We start from the raw sequence: 17287 nt of genomic DNA, 5'->3' as shown, positions 1-17287 counted from the left end.
GCAATTCCAGTTTTGTTAAATCAGGGTGTTTTTTCCCCCACTATGTCACTCTCAAATGTTAAAATAAACAAACCAGACACAGCATGCATCCATTTCAAAATAAGTCTCTTTATAGAAAGGTACTTTTATGTAGAGGTAATATAAAGAAGATGGTTTTTTGGAATTTATGGAATGATTGGGGAGATATTCAATTTCAAAGACTTTTTTTAAACAAAACTTTTAGTGTACCAGTAAGGACACCTAATAAATATTTTTATTGCTATTATACTATACTTTTAAATTCCAGCTTACAAGATGGAAAATATTCACAGACTTGTAAAAAAAGTAATCTTACCATGTTTTCTTGATTGTTTATTCATCTGCAGCATGTAGATGTACTATGATATATATTCTACTCAAGACCATACATAAAAAGTAACATTTTGTTTATCAAAAGTTCATTTTCATCATGAAACCCGGCAGAAGTGCAAAACAGTTCTGTTCTTAATACGAACAACAGAATATGATATACAGTGTTTTGAGGAGTGGCTAGTGTGGAAAATTCCAAGTGAAGAGTATACCAGTCCCATTCATCTGCTGGTTCTCAAATCTGGTGCCATTACACCACATAATGGGCCCTAGGTGTCACCAGTGGGGTAAGGAGTTCAATTACAGTGGCATTCTAGGCGTGCCATTAAGTGTGCCCCTCTTGTTCTTCTGTACTTGGTTCTGATTCTTTTGTGCTTTGACTACTTTCATTCTCACTTCAAACACTTCATGAATGGCCTTGCGGAAGCAGTGGAAGTTGTAGTCTATTAGTCCTAAAGAAAAAGAAAACACACGTGAATCTGCTTGTCTAGTCAGAAAACCAAAAGGGGGCCGGCTGAATGTCCAACCTCCACCAAAGGTTCATGGTTGTGGAGCCAGATGGCAGCCTTTTCAGTGGCAGTCCCCAGACTCTGAAATACTCTTGCCACAGATGTACACCTAGCTGATACCCTCCCTGCGCTTCCTAAGGGTCTGAAGATGGTCTTGTTCAGGTGTGGATGATGGGGCAACCTTGTTTATTATGTTATGCTATTGTTTTTGTTTGGCTGCTATTTTCTATGCTGCCCAGAATCATTATTATTTATTTACAATATTTGAAAATTGCCCAAAGTAAAGCATGAAAAATGATTTTCCATAGTGCAGCCACATCTCCTTTTTTTCCTTATTCAACTAGCCTGATTAAAAGACCTTGAAACTTGAAATGTATTCAATTGATCTAATTTAGCTATTACTTCAGTTGGTTTTGGCTTTTTTTTTTTAATGGCCAGACAGTACCATCATTATTTATCAGGAAAAAAAATTATCCTAGGCCTATGATTCAAAGTACATATGATGCATACAGAAGAGAGGATTTTTTAAAATAATAAAATATTCTCTAGCAGCTTTGTGGGAAGGAAACAAACAAACAAACAAAAAATTGGATGGGATTCCAAAAGATACTTTAGGCATATCCAGTGGGGATTTTTCCCTTTAAAAGAAAGGACTTCCCATGCAGAGTTTTGAAACTTCCTGTAGTCTTAAAAGTGTGAGAGTGTTCATGGAAGCCTGCATTACGATCCTCCGTATTAATGTAACCTTCTGTTTACTAGCCAATATAATGGACCAAACCATTTATTTATTAAATTACTATCCCACATATCCTCCACAAGCTCAAGGCAGTGTGTATCGCACTCCCAATTTTCCCCACAACGATAAACAGATTGAATTGAAAATGAGTGACTGGCCCAAAGGCACCCAATTAGTTTCCATGACTGGAATAGACCTAAACCTGGTTTTCCCCAGTCCCAGCTCAACACCTTAACCACTATACCACACTGCCGCTCTCTCTCCACAGATCACCTAACTGTTTAACTATACATCCCAACAGCTTTACAAAGAAGAATGTAAATGATACATTTTGATTAACCCTTATGCTGACATATAAGGCACATCAGTTGTGGGAAGAAAGAAGGAAAAGAAATATAAGAAAGGGTATCTCCTGTTTTAGTTTAGAAGAGTTTCATGCCTTGTGCTTGTACGGATCTTTTAGTATGAAGATAGGTATATTAATTTAGCTGCTTTGCAGTGACTACATATAGGAAAACCTCAACTGAACCTATCATTTTGTTAGAGAAAATGTCCATTAAATCTGAATTTACATCATCCGCCTTACTTCTGTTTACATAGTCTACATAACTACAGAGGCTTAATGCATTCATTTATATCCTTTTAGCTAAGCATAGCAAAACATACTGCCCCAATCCAGTCCTTCTGACATCGAATGCTGAAAGTCATTCCATGTATCACCCCATTTGCCATAGTAACTCCATAGGTTTCATTGTAAACATTTAAATGTCAGATGTTCAAGTGTAAAACATGTCTCATTTGCTAAATAGTTACACATGTTTTGGTACTGCTATTTTGGAGGAATGCTGGCTGGAAACATGCTGGCTGGGGAATTCTGGGAGTTAAAATCCACCCATCTTAAAGTTGCCAAGGTTGAGAAACACTGTATTAGACTGTATTATCGAGACAGGGAAATACTTTCTTACGAAGGAAAACAAGATTGTAGATACGTTTAGGCAAAGAAGTTGAGTACCTTTTCTCTCAAAGCTTTCTTCTCTGACAAAGCAGACTAGTGCAAGGAACTTTGTCACTTCCTTTAGGTAAAGGACTGTTGTATTGTTCAATTTTATTATTGCTGTTGATTCTTTATCATAAGGTGTTCCGGCACCATCTTGTTTGAGCCTTAACAGCAATGGATTAAGGTGAAAGAAGAGAATGAGGAAAATACAGCATTAATTTACTTCAGTCTAGACCAGTGTTTCTCAACCTCAGCAAGTTGAAGAGGTGTGGACTTCAACTCCCAGAATTCCCCAGCCGGCAAAACTGGCTGGGGAATTCTGGGAGTTGAAGTCCACACCTCTTCAAGTTGTCAGAGTTGAGAAACACTGGTCTAGAAGCGATATTCTTTTTTCAATATTACTTAAAGACAAATTACAGATTGTGTGCTTAGAGCATGTCTAAATATAATCGACTGCATTATAAAACAGATGTGATTGTAGTAGTGAAGCTAACCACAGCAAATTAAAAGGATTTGTATTAAACATAAATCATATCTTATTTCAGTTATAGACCAGTTTATCATTGTTAAATTATACACCAGTATAACATTAGTAAGAATTACAGCCATTTCAGTAATATCAATGGAACCTATAAGATATAAATGATACATAAAAGCATTACTAACATAGTGCTATAATGTTAAAATGTTAAGTTCCACATATAAAAATTCTTAGTATTAATACTAGGACTATAAGCTAAGAAGTGAAAATATAATGCAGAATACAAAATAGTATAAGAAAACATTAAAATTATTCTACAATAATAATACATAAAAATATGGGAACAGTTCTCATCCAATCTATTTATTTATGGCAACAGATTGGATACAATTAAAACATATTAAATACATTTTTAAAAGTTGGGGAAGGAACCAAGAAACATTCAAACAGAAATGTGTTGGATAAAGAGATGGATGTTCAACAGGTGCCTGAAAGCCGTAAGAGTGGAACTTTTCCAATACGACAAGGAACAACCTTTTAGAAGAGGATAGACTCTATTGCAGAGATACCGTAGCTTACTTGCAACAAACCACAAGATGCTAATATGCATGTGCAGATTTCCTTGGATGATTTTAGTGATCATCCAAATCTATAGTGGTAAAAAGATGGCAGGTTTACCTGATCTCAAATCATTTAGACTTTATATTCGAAAAAACAAAAAATCCTTATTTGGCTTAGTAATTGACAACTAGTCAAATTGCTTCATTAGGTGTTCTACTCTCACTGTTTCACTGTGCACCACTGCAGCTTCTCAACTATGTGTAAAGGAAGCCACAAACAGAATGCACTACTGCAAAATAAGTGTGAAGTTATCAGGGGTAACTGATTTAGATCTGGTTATAGATCCTCCTGGCTCAAGAGCTCACTTGGGCCTCCACTGACCAAAATGATTTTATTAATACCACCAAACTATGTATCTGCTTAGACCCCACGAGATTTAGCCCCCCAAATCAGTTTCATATATTTCAAGGATGCTCTGAGAAGTACAAAGTAACAACAAAAAGCAAAATACCCTCTCTCTGCTACCAATGGACAGCTACAATTTTTAGAAATTCCTTTTTAACATCAAATAATCTTACGTACAAAGAGCTTTTCTGAAAACATGACTTACCACAATATTGTTCCGTTTTCTCTTTTATAACCAAATAAAGCATGATACTGTATATTTAACCTCTACCTAAAAAATCAAGTATAATATCTACCCAAAAGGAAAATCATCCTGAATTTAAAGTCTCTCCTTAAAAAAAGATTAGAAATTAAACAAACTCCCCTCCCTTCATTACCAGATTCTCATCATATCTAAAACAACTCTTCCATTTAAGAATAAATTATTGGGAAATAACCTAGCCTTATTTTCATATCCTCTTATTCATTTTTCTCCCTTTCTTTCACCTCAACACTTTCTATTCCAGTCACTGCACTTCAGAATTGTAGAACCACTCTGATATTTATATATGTTTGTGCGTGTGTGCACACGTACTTATGCATATAAAAACTTAGCACACAGTATGACTACTTGATTCTCATTGGTATTTTCAAGATAATTTGGACTATTGTTTTTGCCAGCTTTGAGAAGAGCAAACTTATAGCGTATCATTGTATATGCAAGTATTAGGCTTTTCATTACAAATAAGTTGTCATGTGATGATTATACATTTGCTGCAAACAAGCACAAAGGATAGGAAAAGTAGTCAAGCTTACCCATAGATGCAGGAGATGTCAATGACAACATCTATCATATCACAGCTGAGTTCATAAGTTTGCATGTCCACTGGGGTACTATCAGTTGCAATATAAATTTTACTTACTACATCAAAGAGAAATGCTTTCTCAATTCCAGAATTCTACAAGGGAACATGGATTTTGTTACAAGGAACCTAGTATTTATATAATAATGAAATAATACATAATATATAATATACTGTACATCATACATTACACCCACACACATACACAATATACATAATACATAATTATATAGCTGCTCAGAGTCACTGGGAATCAGGCAGAATATACGTTTTAATAATAATAATAATAATAATAATAATAAACATCTGCCTATCCCAGGTCCTTGGGAAGGACTCGATAGGTGGACAAAAATGCCAAATCCAGTCTAAACATCTAGCTGACTGTGCGATCAACCATGATAATAATATAATACATTGCCCAATAGAGATAACTTTTTATTATCTGGACTGCTTTCAGTCAGGATTCATACTCAGTTATAATACTGAGACGGCAGTAGTTGCTCTTCTTGATTACCTTTGTTGGGCTCAGAATGGAAGAACTGCATCCATCCTGGCCTTCCTTGATCTCTTGACCACCTTTGATAGCACTGAACGTGGTATCCTTCTGGACTTGCTCAGGGGATTGAGGGTGAATGGCATAGTGTCCCAGTGGTTCTCCTCCTTTCTCCAGGGCTGGCTTCAGTTAGTGATGGCAGGTGGGAAAGACTGGACCCAAGGCCCCTGCTTTGTGGGACCGCTCTGCACTTTACTCTCTCACCACTTCTATTTTGAATCTACATGAAGCTGCTGGGGGAGGTCATCTGCCAGCACATCTCTGTGCTCTGTGTAGCCCAATCTCTGTAGCCCATCTCTGCCCCAGGCCAACCAAGTGACACAACTGAGATTCTTTCTAGATGTCTGGAAGCTGTGGGGGTCTGGATGAGGGAAAGTACAGGCTTCAGCTGAACCCTGGCAAGACTAAATGGTTGTGGGTTTTGAGATCCTTCCAGATCTGGAGGTTTTCCATCCCTCTCGCTGAATGGGGTTGCAATCCTCCAGACAGAGCTGGCATGCAATTTGGGAATCCTCCTGAATTTGCAGCTCCTGGTGGCAGCCATGGCTAACAGGGCCTTTGCACAGGTCTGTCTTGTGCATCAATTGTGCCTGTGTATGGATTGGGAGGCCTTAGTCATGGTGATAAATATTTTAGCCACCTTCCATTGGATTACTGTTATATACTCCACATGGGGTTGCCCTTGAAGAGCATGCAGAAGCTGCAGCTAATCCAGGATGCAGCAGTGCAGGTAGGCCGGGGCATTCCACAATACACCCATGTAACACCTCTGCTCCATAAGCTGCACTGGCTCCCAACTGGCTTCTGGGTATAATTCGAGGTGTTGGTTAACAACTACATGGCACAGTTATTTGCATGACTGTCTGTCTGCAGTTGTCTCTTTCCACACCACAAGAATTGGCAGAATCAACATGCTCTAGGTCTCATCTATTAAAAAATGTCATCCTGTGGGAGGTAGGAGTCATGCCTTCTCTGTTGCCTCACTTGCTTGGTGGAACAGCATTCCCACGTAGATCCAGATATTAAAGATCTGAATGTTCCCACAGGCATTTGGTCTGGGAGCCTCACTGGCTAGTTGTTTAGCTATTGTTTCAGTGACTGTAGTGGCATGTGGTTTATTATTATTTTTTTGTATTTTGTTTAATAAAGTGCATTACTGCTTTGGTTTTAAGCTTGCATACCACCTAGAGTCATTTCAGTGAGATGGGCAGCAATATAAATTGTATGAATAAACAAACAAACCCATTCACTCAAGACAGGAATTGGTGGATCTTTGGATTCCAGGTTCTAAGCTATCATTATTTTATAAACACTGCACATTGGATAAAGTAATAAATGTTGGACAGCCCAGCACTTTTGGTGTTTAATACAGAATCTCATAATAACTTTAATAATAGCAATATTTTTCAAAACTTAAAAAAATTAAAGTGTGCTTTTGCAATAAACATGCAAAATATAGGAAGTACATGCACATACAAACATATTTACCGAGATAAAAATGTTAAGCAAGTTTTCCAAAGTTGGGAGCTGCGGAATTAATTTCTGAACCACTTTGCTGAATGCCTCAAATATAGAATGGTCATATATACTTGTCAAATAAAAGCTGGAAAAAGAAAAAAATCAATATGTGAAGTAAACAACTGTGCAGACTTTAAAAAGATAAAAATGCTGAAAAAAATACAATATTCTGTTTTGTGCTTTGTGTTGTAAGCCACACTGAATGTATTGCTGGGAAGCACAGTAGAAACTGAATGAATGGCAAAAAAAGAAGATCATTAGATTTAAAAAAAAAATCTTTCTAAATTGTGACTTGATCTCACAATTTTCAAGGAATTTATTTTCAACAGATGGTGAGCTAATGGTAACAAGATTCATGTTCTTCCTAATTGGGTTTATAGCATCTGGTGAAGTGACTTTTTCAATGAAATATAGGTAGTCCTCGGTTAACAACAGTAATCGGGACCAGCAACTCCACTGCTAAGTGACACAGCTGTAAAGAGCAACATCTCGTGATTACGCCATCGTACAATGGTAGTTCTGGCAATTCCAGTTGTGGTTGTTAAGTGAATCCCATGTGGTCACTAAGCGCAATGTTATGTGATCACCACTTGCGACCTCCTGCTGGCTTCCCCATTGACTTTGCTTGTGAGAAGCTGGCAGTGAAGGTTGCAAAAAGTGATCATGGGACCACAGGATGCTGTGAGTGATGTAATTGAGAGCTGGTTGCCAAGTGCCCGAATTGCGATCACTGTGGAGATGCTGTGACGCCGCAACTTTGAGGACTGGTCTTAAGTGTCCTTGTTCATCACCATTGTAACTTTGAACAGTTGCTGAATGGTTGATAACCGAGGACTACCTGTAAAGCTCATTATCACACAAAGTCAATAAAAATGTTCTATTGTACCATTTAATTATTTTGCCATATGGCATGTCACTACAAAAAACAGCAAAATTGTATTCTCAATATAGTTTTCTCCAAGTCAGGAACATCAACAACTTTGATGCTAGTAAAATGCATCATTCTAGCACAGCCTTCTTCCCCAAAGTGGTGCCCCCTAGAAGCATACACCTCTGAGTCTTTTTGACTGGGAATTATTGGAATACCCACCTCCGTCAATTAAAAAAAATTATTGTTTCAAGCATGGCTACATCGGCAAGCATGTCTGGTAATGAAGTGCTGTAACTAAAGCTAGAAAAACAGCGTTTCAAATTCACTTCATCTTTCAAATCTAGTTGAAGTAAACTGTGATTCTAAGCCTTAGCTTATTAAGACTGCCTAAGTTTGACACTACAACGTTTCTTTTAATGTTACCTATAGCTGTTTCCTTTCTCTCCCCAGCAAACGCCAGTCATTGCAGTGTTTTTCTCACCTCAAGTGGATTTTTTCTAATCCAGCATCTGCAAGGTCATCATTTGCCCGCTGATGGATGTCTCTTTGTGTTTCAATCTTGTGATCATCAGACAATCCATCAACTTTGTGAATAAATATTTCAAAGTTTATATCTGGATTTACTTTATATGCTCTTGTCACAGTGAGATGCAATCTAGCTAATGCTTCCATATAGTCATCCTAAAACAAGAATTGGATAAAACACGTGACTTAAAATTTCAACCTGAATTCTTTTTACTCAAAAAGTATCATGTGAAACTCCCATTCCATTAAAATAGTACTTCATTAATGAAAAAAGTACAAGACAGAATATTTCAATGAGTTATTAATCATCAACTCTGTCCCTCCTGTTTAAAGAATATGAACACCTTGCTGATATTCTTAAGACTACCTAATCCGGTATTCTGTTCCCACAGTGGCCAACACTCATGCCATTACTCCCTAGCAGTTATTGCTCAGATGCCCTGCATTTGACACTGGGGATAATACAGAGACATCATCCCTAGTAATCACCAAAAAATTGCCTTAACCGCCCTCATTTCCCTTATTTAAGCAGTTCCTTAACACAAGTTGATTCCTCATTATATACTGTAAATGTTCATTACACATATATCACACCTTTCCTCAAAACACTCAAGGTGGTGTACTTAACACTCCTCTCTCGAACTTTTCCTTACAAAAATAACCTGTATTGGGCAGAGAGAGAATGACTATCACATAGTCACACCGGGAGCTGAGCGTGGATCTGAGAGTGGTGACTTAAGCCGTAATTATGCATTATGTGTAATTCAGATTTTAAAAAATGGACCACTTCTGCCATGCTTACAGTGGTTTCAGCTGAGTGGTGTTATCCTCTTCCTGTGGCTATTTTTGTATACCTTCCATATTTGCATGTGGGGAGGACTATCAGGACTTCTGGCTTATCGAGATACAAGCAGTGTATGTTCACACAGTGCTCCGTCCACTCTCACTTGACTCCTGCAAGTTGGAGCAACTAAACCACATATGGGCAACCTGCAGGACTTGGGCGGCACTTCATTTGGACCTTCAAAGAGTGCACTGCTGAAATTCAGCACTAAATTGGCCAGTTTCCAATATCTGGTGCAAAAAAATGCCAGAATAAGGGTAGAAACAGATGTGCCAGACCTCTAAGAGGTAAAATGCCATTATTGTTATCCTTCAATGAACCTCAAACAACAAAATTGCTAAAAAAAAATTACCTTGTGCTGGTTAAAAATCTGAGTTATGGTCCCCTACCTGGAAAAGTTGCTTACCCCTAAGCTAAACAAATCTGAATATATGTGTCAATGGTTCAGTTCCATGTGCAAAGAAGAAACTCTGGCTTGATCCTTGTGGAAAAAGCTAGAGCTGGAATACAGAACTAAACATGAATTTGTGTTAAGAGAGTAAATGTTAAAAGTTTTTGTAATCTTACAACATATTCAACGAAGTAGAGAACCAGGTTTAATTCCCCACTAAGACAAAAAAAAAATCACTAGGTGATCTTAGGCAACGTGTTGTGTCTCAGCGTAATTTGTTTTATAGAGTGGCTGTGAGGATAAAAAGGAGAGGTAACTCATGCCACCCTGAGCTTCTTGGATGAATGGAGGAACAAAACTGTAATGCGATTAATGTGATATCAATATCACACGGCTTTTGCTGTGGTGAACAATGTAAGCTTATGATGTTTCCTGGCACTTTTGGGACACATTTAAAGAAAAGTAGCTGAACAGACCATTCTTACCAGTAACTTTAAAAATGTTCTGTATACCAGTTTCACTGGACCTAACTTCCCATTTCATTAACAGCTGGAACACTTGGAAGGGTTATGTTTACCTTGCTCTTCGAAAGACTAAAAATAATTCTCCATCTTAATTTCAATTCTTATAACCACGTCTGTGATTACTGCAGGAAATGTGTAACTTTAGAAACTGTACCAAGTTGATCACTCTGAAGGATTACATACATGGAAGCAGAAGTACAAGCAATCAGAGGTGTAGTATCTAAATAAAAACGTATTGTACAGCAGAATCCAAAGGCACTCTTTTATGGTAGAAGGCTTTTTCCTCACACAAGGGTGTAGAATTCTGATTTCTATCAAATTGTACTAGTTGCAGATCTCCCACTGCATTTCCCAGTTCCAACAATACTTAGGAAAAAGGGTTTAAAAAAGGTGGAATGTACTGCAATGGGAATCCAGGATATGGAAAAAAAAAAGTCCTATTGCAGAAGGAAACTCTGCTTGCAGCTCTCTAGAGTGTTAGTCACATTCTATTTAACCTTCCATCATCTATCTATTTATGTTATTTTTATTTAATTATTTTTCAAATTTTCACCACCGCCCATCTCCCCCAAGAAGAGGGACTATTCTACTCATCTACTTTCAGCTGGTGTTTATTTGTGCAAATTCAAGGTCTGAGTATGATTTAAAAAGTCAAATTGGTCTAATATCATCTTCTTACCTGAGAATCAATCACAAATATCAATGCTCCAGTGCCACGGAAAATCATTTCATAGTCAAAAGTAGGATCAAAAAAATCAATTTGGCCGGGAAAGTCCCATATCTGAAAGTTAACAAAGCTGCTGTTGGAAACATCTTCTCGGCAGATCTTGTTAGTGCTCTCCAAGAAAAGAGTTTCATTTGGTGACATTTTATGAAAAACAACCTTCTGAATGGAAGATTTCCCACTTCTTCTCAGTCCCATGAGCAGGATTCTTGGCTTAGCTTCAGTACTAAAAGGATCATTGAAATCTAGAACTGAATAAAACCAGATATTTTTTTTTAGTTTATAGTCAGTGTACAAAACTACATTTATCTTGCATCCAAATCTGAATGCAATTTCAATTTATTATTTTAACTCTTCTTTGCAATCTAAGGATTCTTTCTTTTCTGGTGCCAAAGAGAACAGCTTAATTTACTTTGAAATGACTGATGATTATCTTTAAATAGTGTATTTCCAGCTATTTTATTATCTCCATCTGCTAGTTTGAGAAATTCACATCTCCTACAAAATAAGCCACAAAGTGTGGAAATAAATGCAGATTACATTAATCAGAATTCCATATTGCATATGCCTTACCGTGTTCCTATCTCTCAGAGTTGCAAACTTTAATTAGATGAATTAAAGTTGTAGCTAATTAGATGAGCTAAGATTTTAAAGCAAAAAGGCTGTTTTTCATAATTGTAAGGCTATTTTGATACTGATTGGGTGCTATAATTATTACAGTACAGTGCAAGAGATACAGTGAATAATGTAGAAAATATTAAAAATGGCAAAGACCAGGGCATTATATTTACTTTAAACTTTTTCAATTCTCTCTATATCTCAAAAAGATACCTGTACAGAAAATGTTGATGAAGACCAACTTTCCTCTTGAGTTTACTCCATAGGTTTGAAGGCTCTTTTGGAGAGTTGGGGGGGGGGATTCTAGAGCAGTATGAAAAACAATCTGAGGAGAGGAGGGATGTTGTGTGCCTGCCTAACCCTTCCAAATTCAGAAATACCACTGAACTGAAATGCCTTTTGTGGGAAAAAGGATCCCTTCCAATGGACAATCTAGATCCAATCCAGATGAAAGGAAAATCCTTACTCTTTTAAAGTATAGTATTTCCTACTTGCTTCGATTTTCTACTCAGCATGCACATTTCCATTACAGGCTGAAGGAAATTAAGGTTACAGATCTTTGTACAGCTTTGGACAGGTCAATGGCTGCTATTTGCTCCATCTGGGAAAGCTAGACTAATGAGAGATATTCTCTGATCTTGAATGTATTCTCATAACTATTTCCCCAATGTATTCATCTGCATGTAGCACAGCTAATCTCTTAGACCATGTTTCAAGCTGAGGATCAGGAACAAAAGCTAGGGTTGCATTCCCTTGCTATCCTCTGCATGCCCAGAATTAGTTAGCATGTCTGAGAGAAGGTTTAGCTGATGCACATCGGATAGCTATTCCTTTTTCACAAAAAGACCAATTCAAAAACTCAAGTCCTCTCCATCATCCCCATCCACTATTTGTGGAAGGGAGCTCAGAAACAGTTTCTGTCTAGTCAAAACAGTTCAGAGAAGTTGCTCTGAAACTTGAAATAACACTTATGTCAACTGACTCACGGGAAGACGTCTGATGAAGAACCTGGAAAAGTATACCCATTTCTGTGGCATGTACACTGGAAATATTTATGTTCTAAGAGGAGCAAGTTCTCCTCAAAACAGTGTTATTAAAAACTTCTTGTGTATCTACTGCATGTCAACTATGTTAACTCAATACAGCCTCTTTGAAACAAAGGGAAAAAAGCCTTTCTGTGCATTCATATCAGAAGACACTTACAAGCCACATTATTTAGGGCTATGCTCCAGGAAGCCTAACATCTGAAGCAATTCTATCTATTATCAGAAAAGGCAAAGAGAATATAGTCTAAAAGGAAAATAGTCCATGTGTTCCTGAAAGCAGTAAGTGCTGTAAAAACCATTTTCTGTTTAACCCAAAAGTTTAACTCTGCTGATTCATTACCAAAAAAAAGTGTTTTTCTCTGTAGAAGTATACGTATACATAAAAATATTTTTAATGCCATCACTTCAGTGCACCAGTTTTATTAAAAGAAAGACAAAAAACAAAGCCAACAGGACAACTGGCTGAGTACAGCCTGCAATATGGAGACTGACATTCACAGCTGCAAAGGAACTCTGAATTCAGCCCTTTTATGGCTCTTGCCTTTTATGGATCTGAAATCAGCCTTCCTTAAAGCTTCATGTCATTATGATACATACACTCTGCCTGCACACTGAACACCTGCACAACACAATTTTAAAAGTTTGCTTAACTATTTTTCTCCAGGTTGTCTTTAAGATCTCAACCTCTTAACTAAGCTTTCTTTTTCTTCTCTTAAAATAAAGGTTGAACCCAACCTCTACCTATAACTTATTTTCCCTTTAATGCTCATAGTTACTTACGCTTTCTCATTAACATTCATCCTGCTCCCACTCCTTATCTAGACCCACTTCCTCCTTACAGTATTTGACACCAAAAAAGGACCTATATAATAAACTGAATGACCACCTATCTGTGAATTCCATATCCTCCTAATGCTAGGAGTACACTCGCTATTGTTGTCAGTCACATGCACATTTCTTTCCCTCTTCCCTCCCCCTTCTCTTCCTGTTCTTTCCCACAAAACACAGCTACAACTGACAATACTTGAGATCTATTTGTTTCCTCCTCAGATCCCCAAGTCAATGCTCTCTCAAAGCGGCTGGACACAGAAAACCTAGAGCCATGCAACAGATCCAACCTTTCAGAGAGTTAGCTGCCTAAAGATGCCTAAATGCATCTTTATATGCATTTCTGGAGTGCAAGTGTTTTAAGTTTCCTTTTTAAACAAAGGATGGGGTCATGTCTGAATACCCCCTTTTAACTGTAAGATGCATATGTATATGAATGTACAGGTATGCTGTGGAAATGTAAAAGGCCATTTGTTTGCAGCTCATCTTGGGGATTTGGGACATTTGTGCTGTATGTGAAAACACACAGTAGACCCCTATTTAGACTTAAGTCCTATGCAGTTATGTGCCCTTTGTGCTTACTGTATTTATAAAATATAGATGGAGAACAAAAATTATTGTGTTTATTTTTTTTACACCCATCTCACTATTAACTACTTTTACAGCTGTTGCAGTAATGGTATCAAAGAGTTTGAGCTGAACATCAGGAAAATTCCCAAATCCCACTTCAACTCTTTCATTAAGGGCAAACGCACACATTCTCAGCCTCCAGTCTTAGTGATCCATCTATAGTATTAACAAAAAATCTGAGGTTTTTGTAAAACTTAGCTTGTTATGTTTGCAAAGTGCCTCTGCTCTGATATGCTGCAAAAAAATAGGAGTTAAAAGCACACCATCTTGCTAGAAATTCCATTCCCAATATCAGGGCCCATCAAAAATTTAGAACATATCCCAAGAGATCAGGTCAGATTTCTCTGTAAATCATCACAATGCATAACACAAATATATGTTTCAATCTAGTACACTCGTATACTGGTAGCGGAGTCTATGGAAATCTTGTCTGCTGTCCAACCCATCTTAGTCTTAGCATCATTATGTTCTCATAGTAAAGGCCAACTATAAGCTTTTTTTTGTTGTTTATTTTAGTCGCTTCTGACTCTTCGTGACTTCATGGACCATTCCCCACCAATTCTCAGCTATCTGTACCACCCTACTCCTAAATGCCCTCTATCTTCAGGCTTTTCATTTATACCAAGTTTATGCCTTCTTCCCTCATTTTGTACTAATTTTTGTCTTTGCTCATGCATGCATTTAAATTTTGCTTTACGGAATCCTCACTCAACTGTTTCCCTTTCCTCAAAGCCCAGTGTCCTTACTCCCCAAGCTCTGCACTCCTCCTAACTCTCCTTTCCCCACCAGGGTTACCAGATCTTTGTATACCTACAAATGCAGGTGCAAAATGTATAAAACACAAAGGGTGGCCATAAGAAAAATGGTAGGATCCTCATTTTTTTTCCTAGTGTTTTTCCCGCACATGCAAAATCTGCTTTTTTTGGATCAACCAAATGTTGATTTGTTGGTTGCGACCTAGTAAGGAACAGAATTACTAATGGAAAACCATTAGATGGGAGCAAAAAATCTTTGGATTTCTGCAGTCCAGATTTGGTAGCCCCAGCAAAACAATAATATTATATAATATAATAATAATAATAATAATAAAATAATAATATGAGTCCCCCATTGAAGGAGATGGGCGGTGACATAAATTTAATATATATATATATAGAGAGAGAGAGAGTCCCCCATTGAAGGAGATGAGCGGTGACATAAATTTTTTATATGTGTGTGTGTGTGTGTGTGTGTGTCCAGCAAAGCTCAAGAAAGAGGGCCAAGAAAATGAATGGCCAGGAAGCAATTTCCTTTTCCATTTCTTCTTAAAATCCCCAACTAGGGGCAATTGTGTTTCTATTTCCTATCTCCTCTCTTCTCCACAGCAGTAACAGGAAACAAAAAGGACCAGCATGGATTGTTTCATGTATTTCTAAGGAGCAGAGATGGAAAGACTGAGTTTGTTCTTGTCTTGTCCAAGAACACAGGTGAAAAAAGAGACATCTCATTTCCTTTAAACTATGTTGGATGTAAGAAAGGGTTCTACTATTAGACAGAATGAGTCTACAGCCAAAGGTGCATACCTTACCTTAAACAAGGTTGAAGCCAGGACCTGTTTTGGCCAAGAGGCTCAGGAATCCTTAAACATCCTAAAGTTTATGGCACTTTTTTTCCCCTGTAAAGCCACACCCACTCTCAACTTGCAAAATAGGGCCCAGTTGTTGGCCTTACCCATTCTCGGTACTATAAAAAAAGGTGGTAGCATTTTTTGCATCCTTTCTATTAAGAGGACAGGGCTCCATCTACTTTATGGGGCTGTTGTAGGGAAAACTAGTCAGAGCGAGTTCCTGAATGATAGCTGGATATAAATTTAACTTTAAAAATTAGCATCTTGCATCCCTAAGTTAAGTGTTCGTCCTCAGATTTTTAAAAGACATTATTTCATTGTTTGTGTTGAAATAAGATTTAAGGGCTAGCCTTTAAGGACTCTTGAATCCCTGAACCGGTGGTGGGATGGAAGGGAACCATCTTTGCTTTTACCTCAAGCCAGCTGATTCTCCCTTGGTCCCTCCTGCCCTAGAGAAAGGCTGCGTTCACCTGGCACACTGAACTGTAACGGAGTAGCAAGTTAGCTTAACCTGCTGCGAGATCCAAACCAATGTGGCTAAATTATGGCTCCATATGCTGGGAACGCAGACAATTGGGCAAACTGACCCAACCATGATTCAGTTAACCATGAACAAACATGTGCCGAACAGAATGGGCAAATTTCAGGGTGCAGTTCCCACCCCCACGGAACCAAGTTTTTCGAAGCTGGGAGGATCCCAACTTTAACTCCACACCGCCCCCAGCCTAACTCGATCCTCGCAGCCCCCTCCTCCTCTCTCGGGCGCGCTCTCAGAGGGGCGCACCTCCCGCGTGCGGCCGCCTGGGCTTCTGCCCCCCACCCCCGCTCACTCCGCCCCAAACAAAGGGCCTGGCAGCAAAGTCGTAGGGACAGGCTGCTTGCTCTTCTTTCGACTTCCCTCCGTTGCAACCGCAGGAGCTACTTACACGCCCCGTCCCCGCTTTTCTCGTGGTCGCCATCCGAGAAAGACTCACTCCCATCCCCGTAATCTGCTAGCCCAACAATCTCGTCCTCCTCTTCGTCCTCCTCCTCTTCCTCCTCCTCGTCTTCCTCCGCTCCTTCGTCCTCCTGCTCCTTCAACTTCCCCGGCACCTGGCTCATCCTGATCCCGCCCCGGTTTCGCCCTTGCCGAGCACCGCGCTTCCAGCGGCGGCGTCCCTCCAGGTTGCTGCTCGGGGACTTGAGCCTAAATTGTTTCCTTCCTTCTCTTTTTCTTCCTCCTCGTCGCAGTTGTCAAAGGAAAGTCAGCCAAGGCCCTACAGTCCCTCCCAGAGGAGAGAAACTGCGTGACCCAAGTCACCTGACAAACAGACACACACACGCATATACACACTCAGTCATGGAGTAACATAATAGTTAGGCGCACAGAAGTGAGAACCCTCGTGGCTGCAGGGAGGGGCCCCTGCCCGTGAACGCACAACCTTGTTTTTATTTCTGTTGTAGGGTGCACATTGCAGCGCGCGCTTGGAGGAATCGGTGGGTAAATATAAAAGGCTGCTCGGGGTCGACCATGCCTCGAAATGGCCTCTCCTACCCTCCCCCAAATATGCGCATGCAGTTCGTAGTTTTATAATGGTTAGCCGTGGGTGAAGAGAGAGAACTCTGCTTATGCTCAAAGACGGGTGAACAGATTCACTGGAGGAGGACTTTTCTCAGTCGGGGCTTTTCTCTCGAGCTGAAGCATTAGGAAAGGACAAATTGCATGGCTGTTTAATAAAAGGCAAGGTATG

The 17287-nt window shown here is 38.9% G+C and overlaps 1 protein-coding gene across 1 annotated transcript; it reads right to left on the bottom strand.

The window, feature by feature from the left end:
* Positions 1 to 336: 336 nt before the first annotated feature.
* RRAGD (Ras related GTP binding D) lies at positions 337 to 16858 on the bottom strand. The gene is made up of 7 exons (XM_063312090.1): positions 16484 to 16858; positions 10785 to 11080; positions 8303 to 8502; positions 6921 to 7035; positions 4833 to 4975; positions 2606 to 2754; positions 337 to 800 (listed from the first exon to the last, which is right to left on the bottom strand). The coding sequence occupies exons 1-7, from the start codon at positions 16656 to 16658 to the stop codon at positions 649 to 651; spliced, it is 1230 nt and encodes a 409-aa protein (XP_063168160.1). The 5' UTR covers positions 16659 to 16858; the 3' UTR covers positions 337 to 648.
* Between the last annotated feature and the right edge of the window lie 429 nt (positions 16859 to 17287).

Source organism: Candoia aspera, chromosome 1, assembly GCF_035149785.1.
Source record: "Candoia aspera isolate rCanAsp1 chromosome 1, rCanAsp1.hap2, whole genome shotgun sequence".
NCBI classification, from domain to species: domain Eukaryota; kingdom Metazoa; phylum Chordata; class Lepidosauria; order Squamata; family Boidae; genus Candoia; species Candoia aspera.
The sequence above is the reverse complement of the archived record's forward strand: the minus strand, read 5'-3'. Positions and strand labels throughout refer to the sequence as shown.

Coding starts and splice junctions, on each gene's coding strand:
- RRAGD (XM_063312090.1), bottom strand. CDS start 16,658: ATGAGCCAGGTGCCGGGGAAGTTGAAGGAGCAGGAGGACGAAGGAGCG. Junction 11,081..16,483: donor GAAAAGCGGGGACGGGGCGT/GTAAGTAGCTCC, acceptor GGTTTTATTCAG/TTCTAGATTTCAATGATCCT. Junction 4,976..6,920: donor TGCTTAACATTTTTATCTCG/GTAAATATGTTT, acceptor GTTCCCTTGTAG/AATTCTGGAATTGAGAAAGC.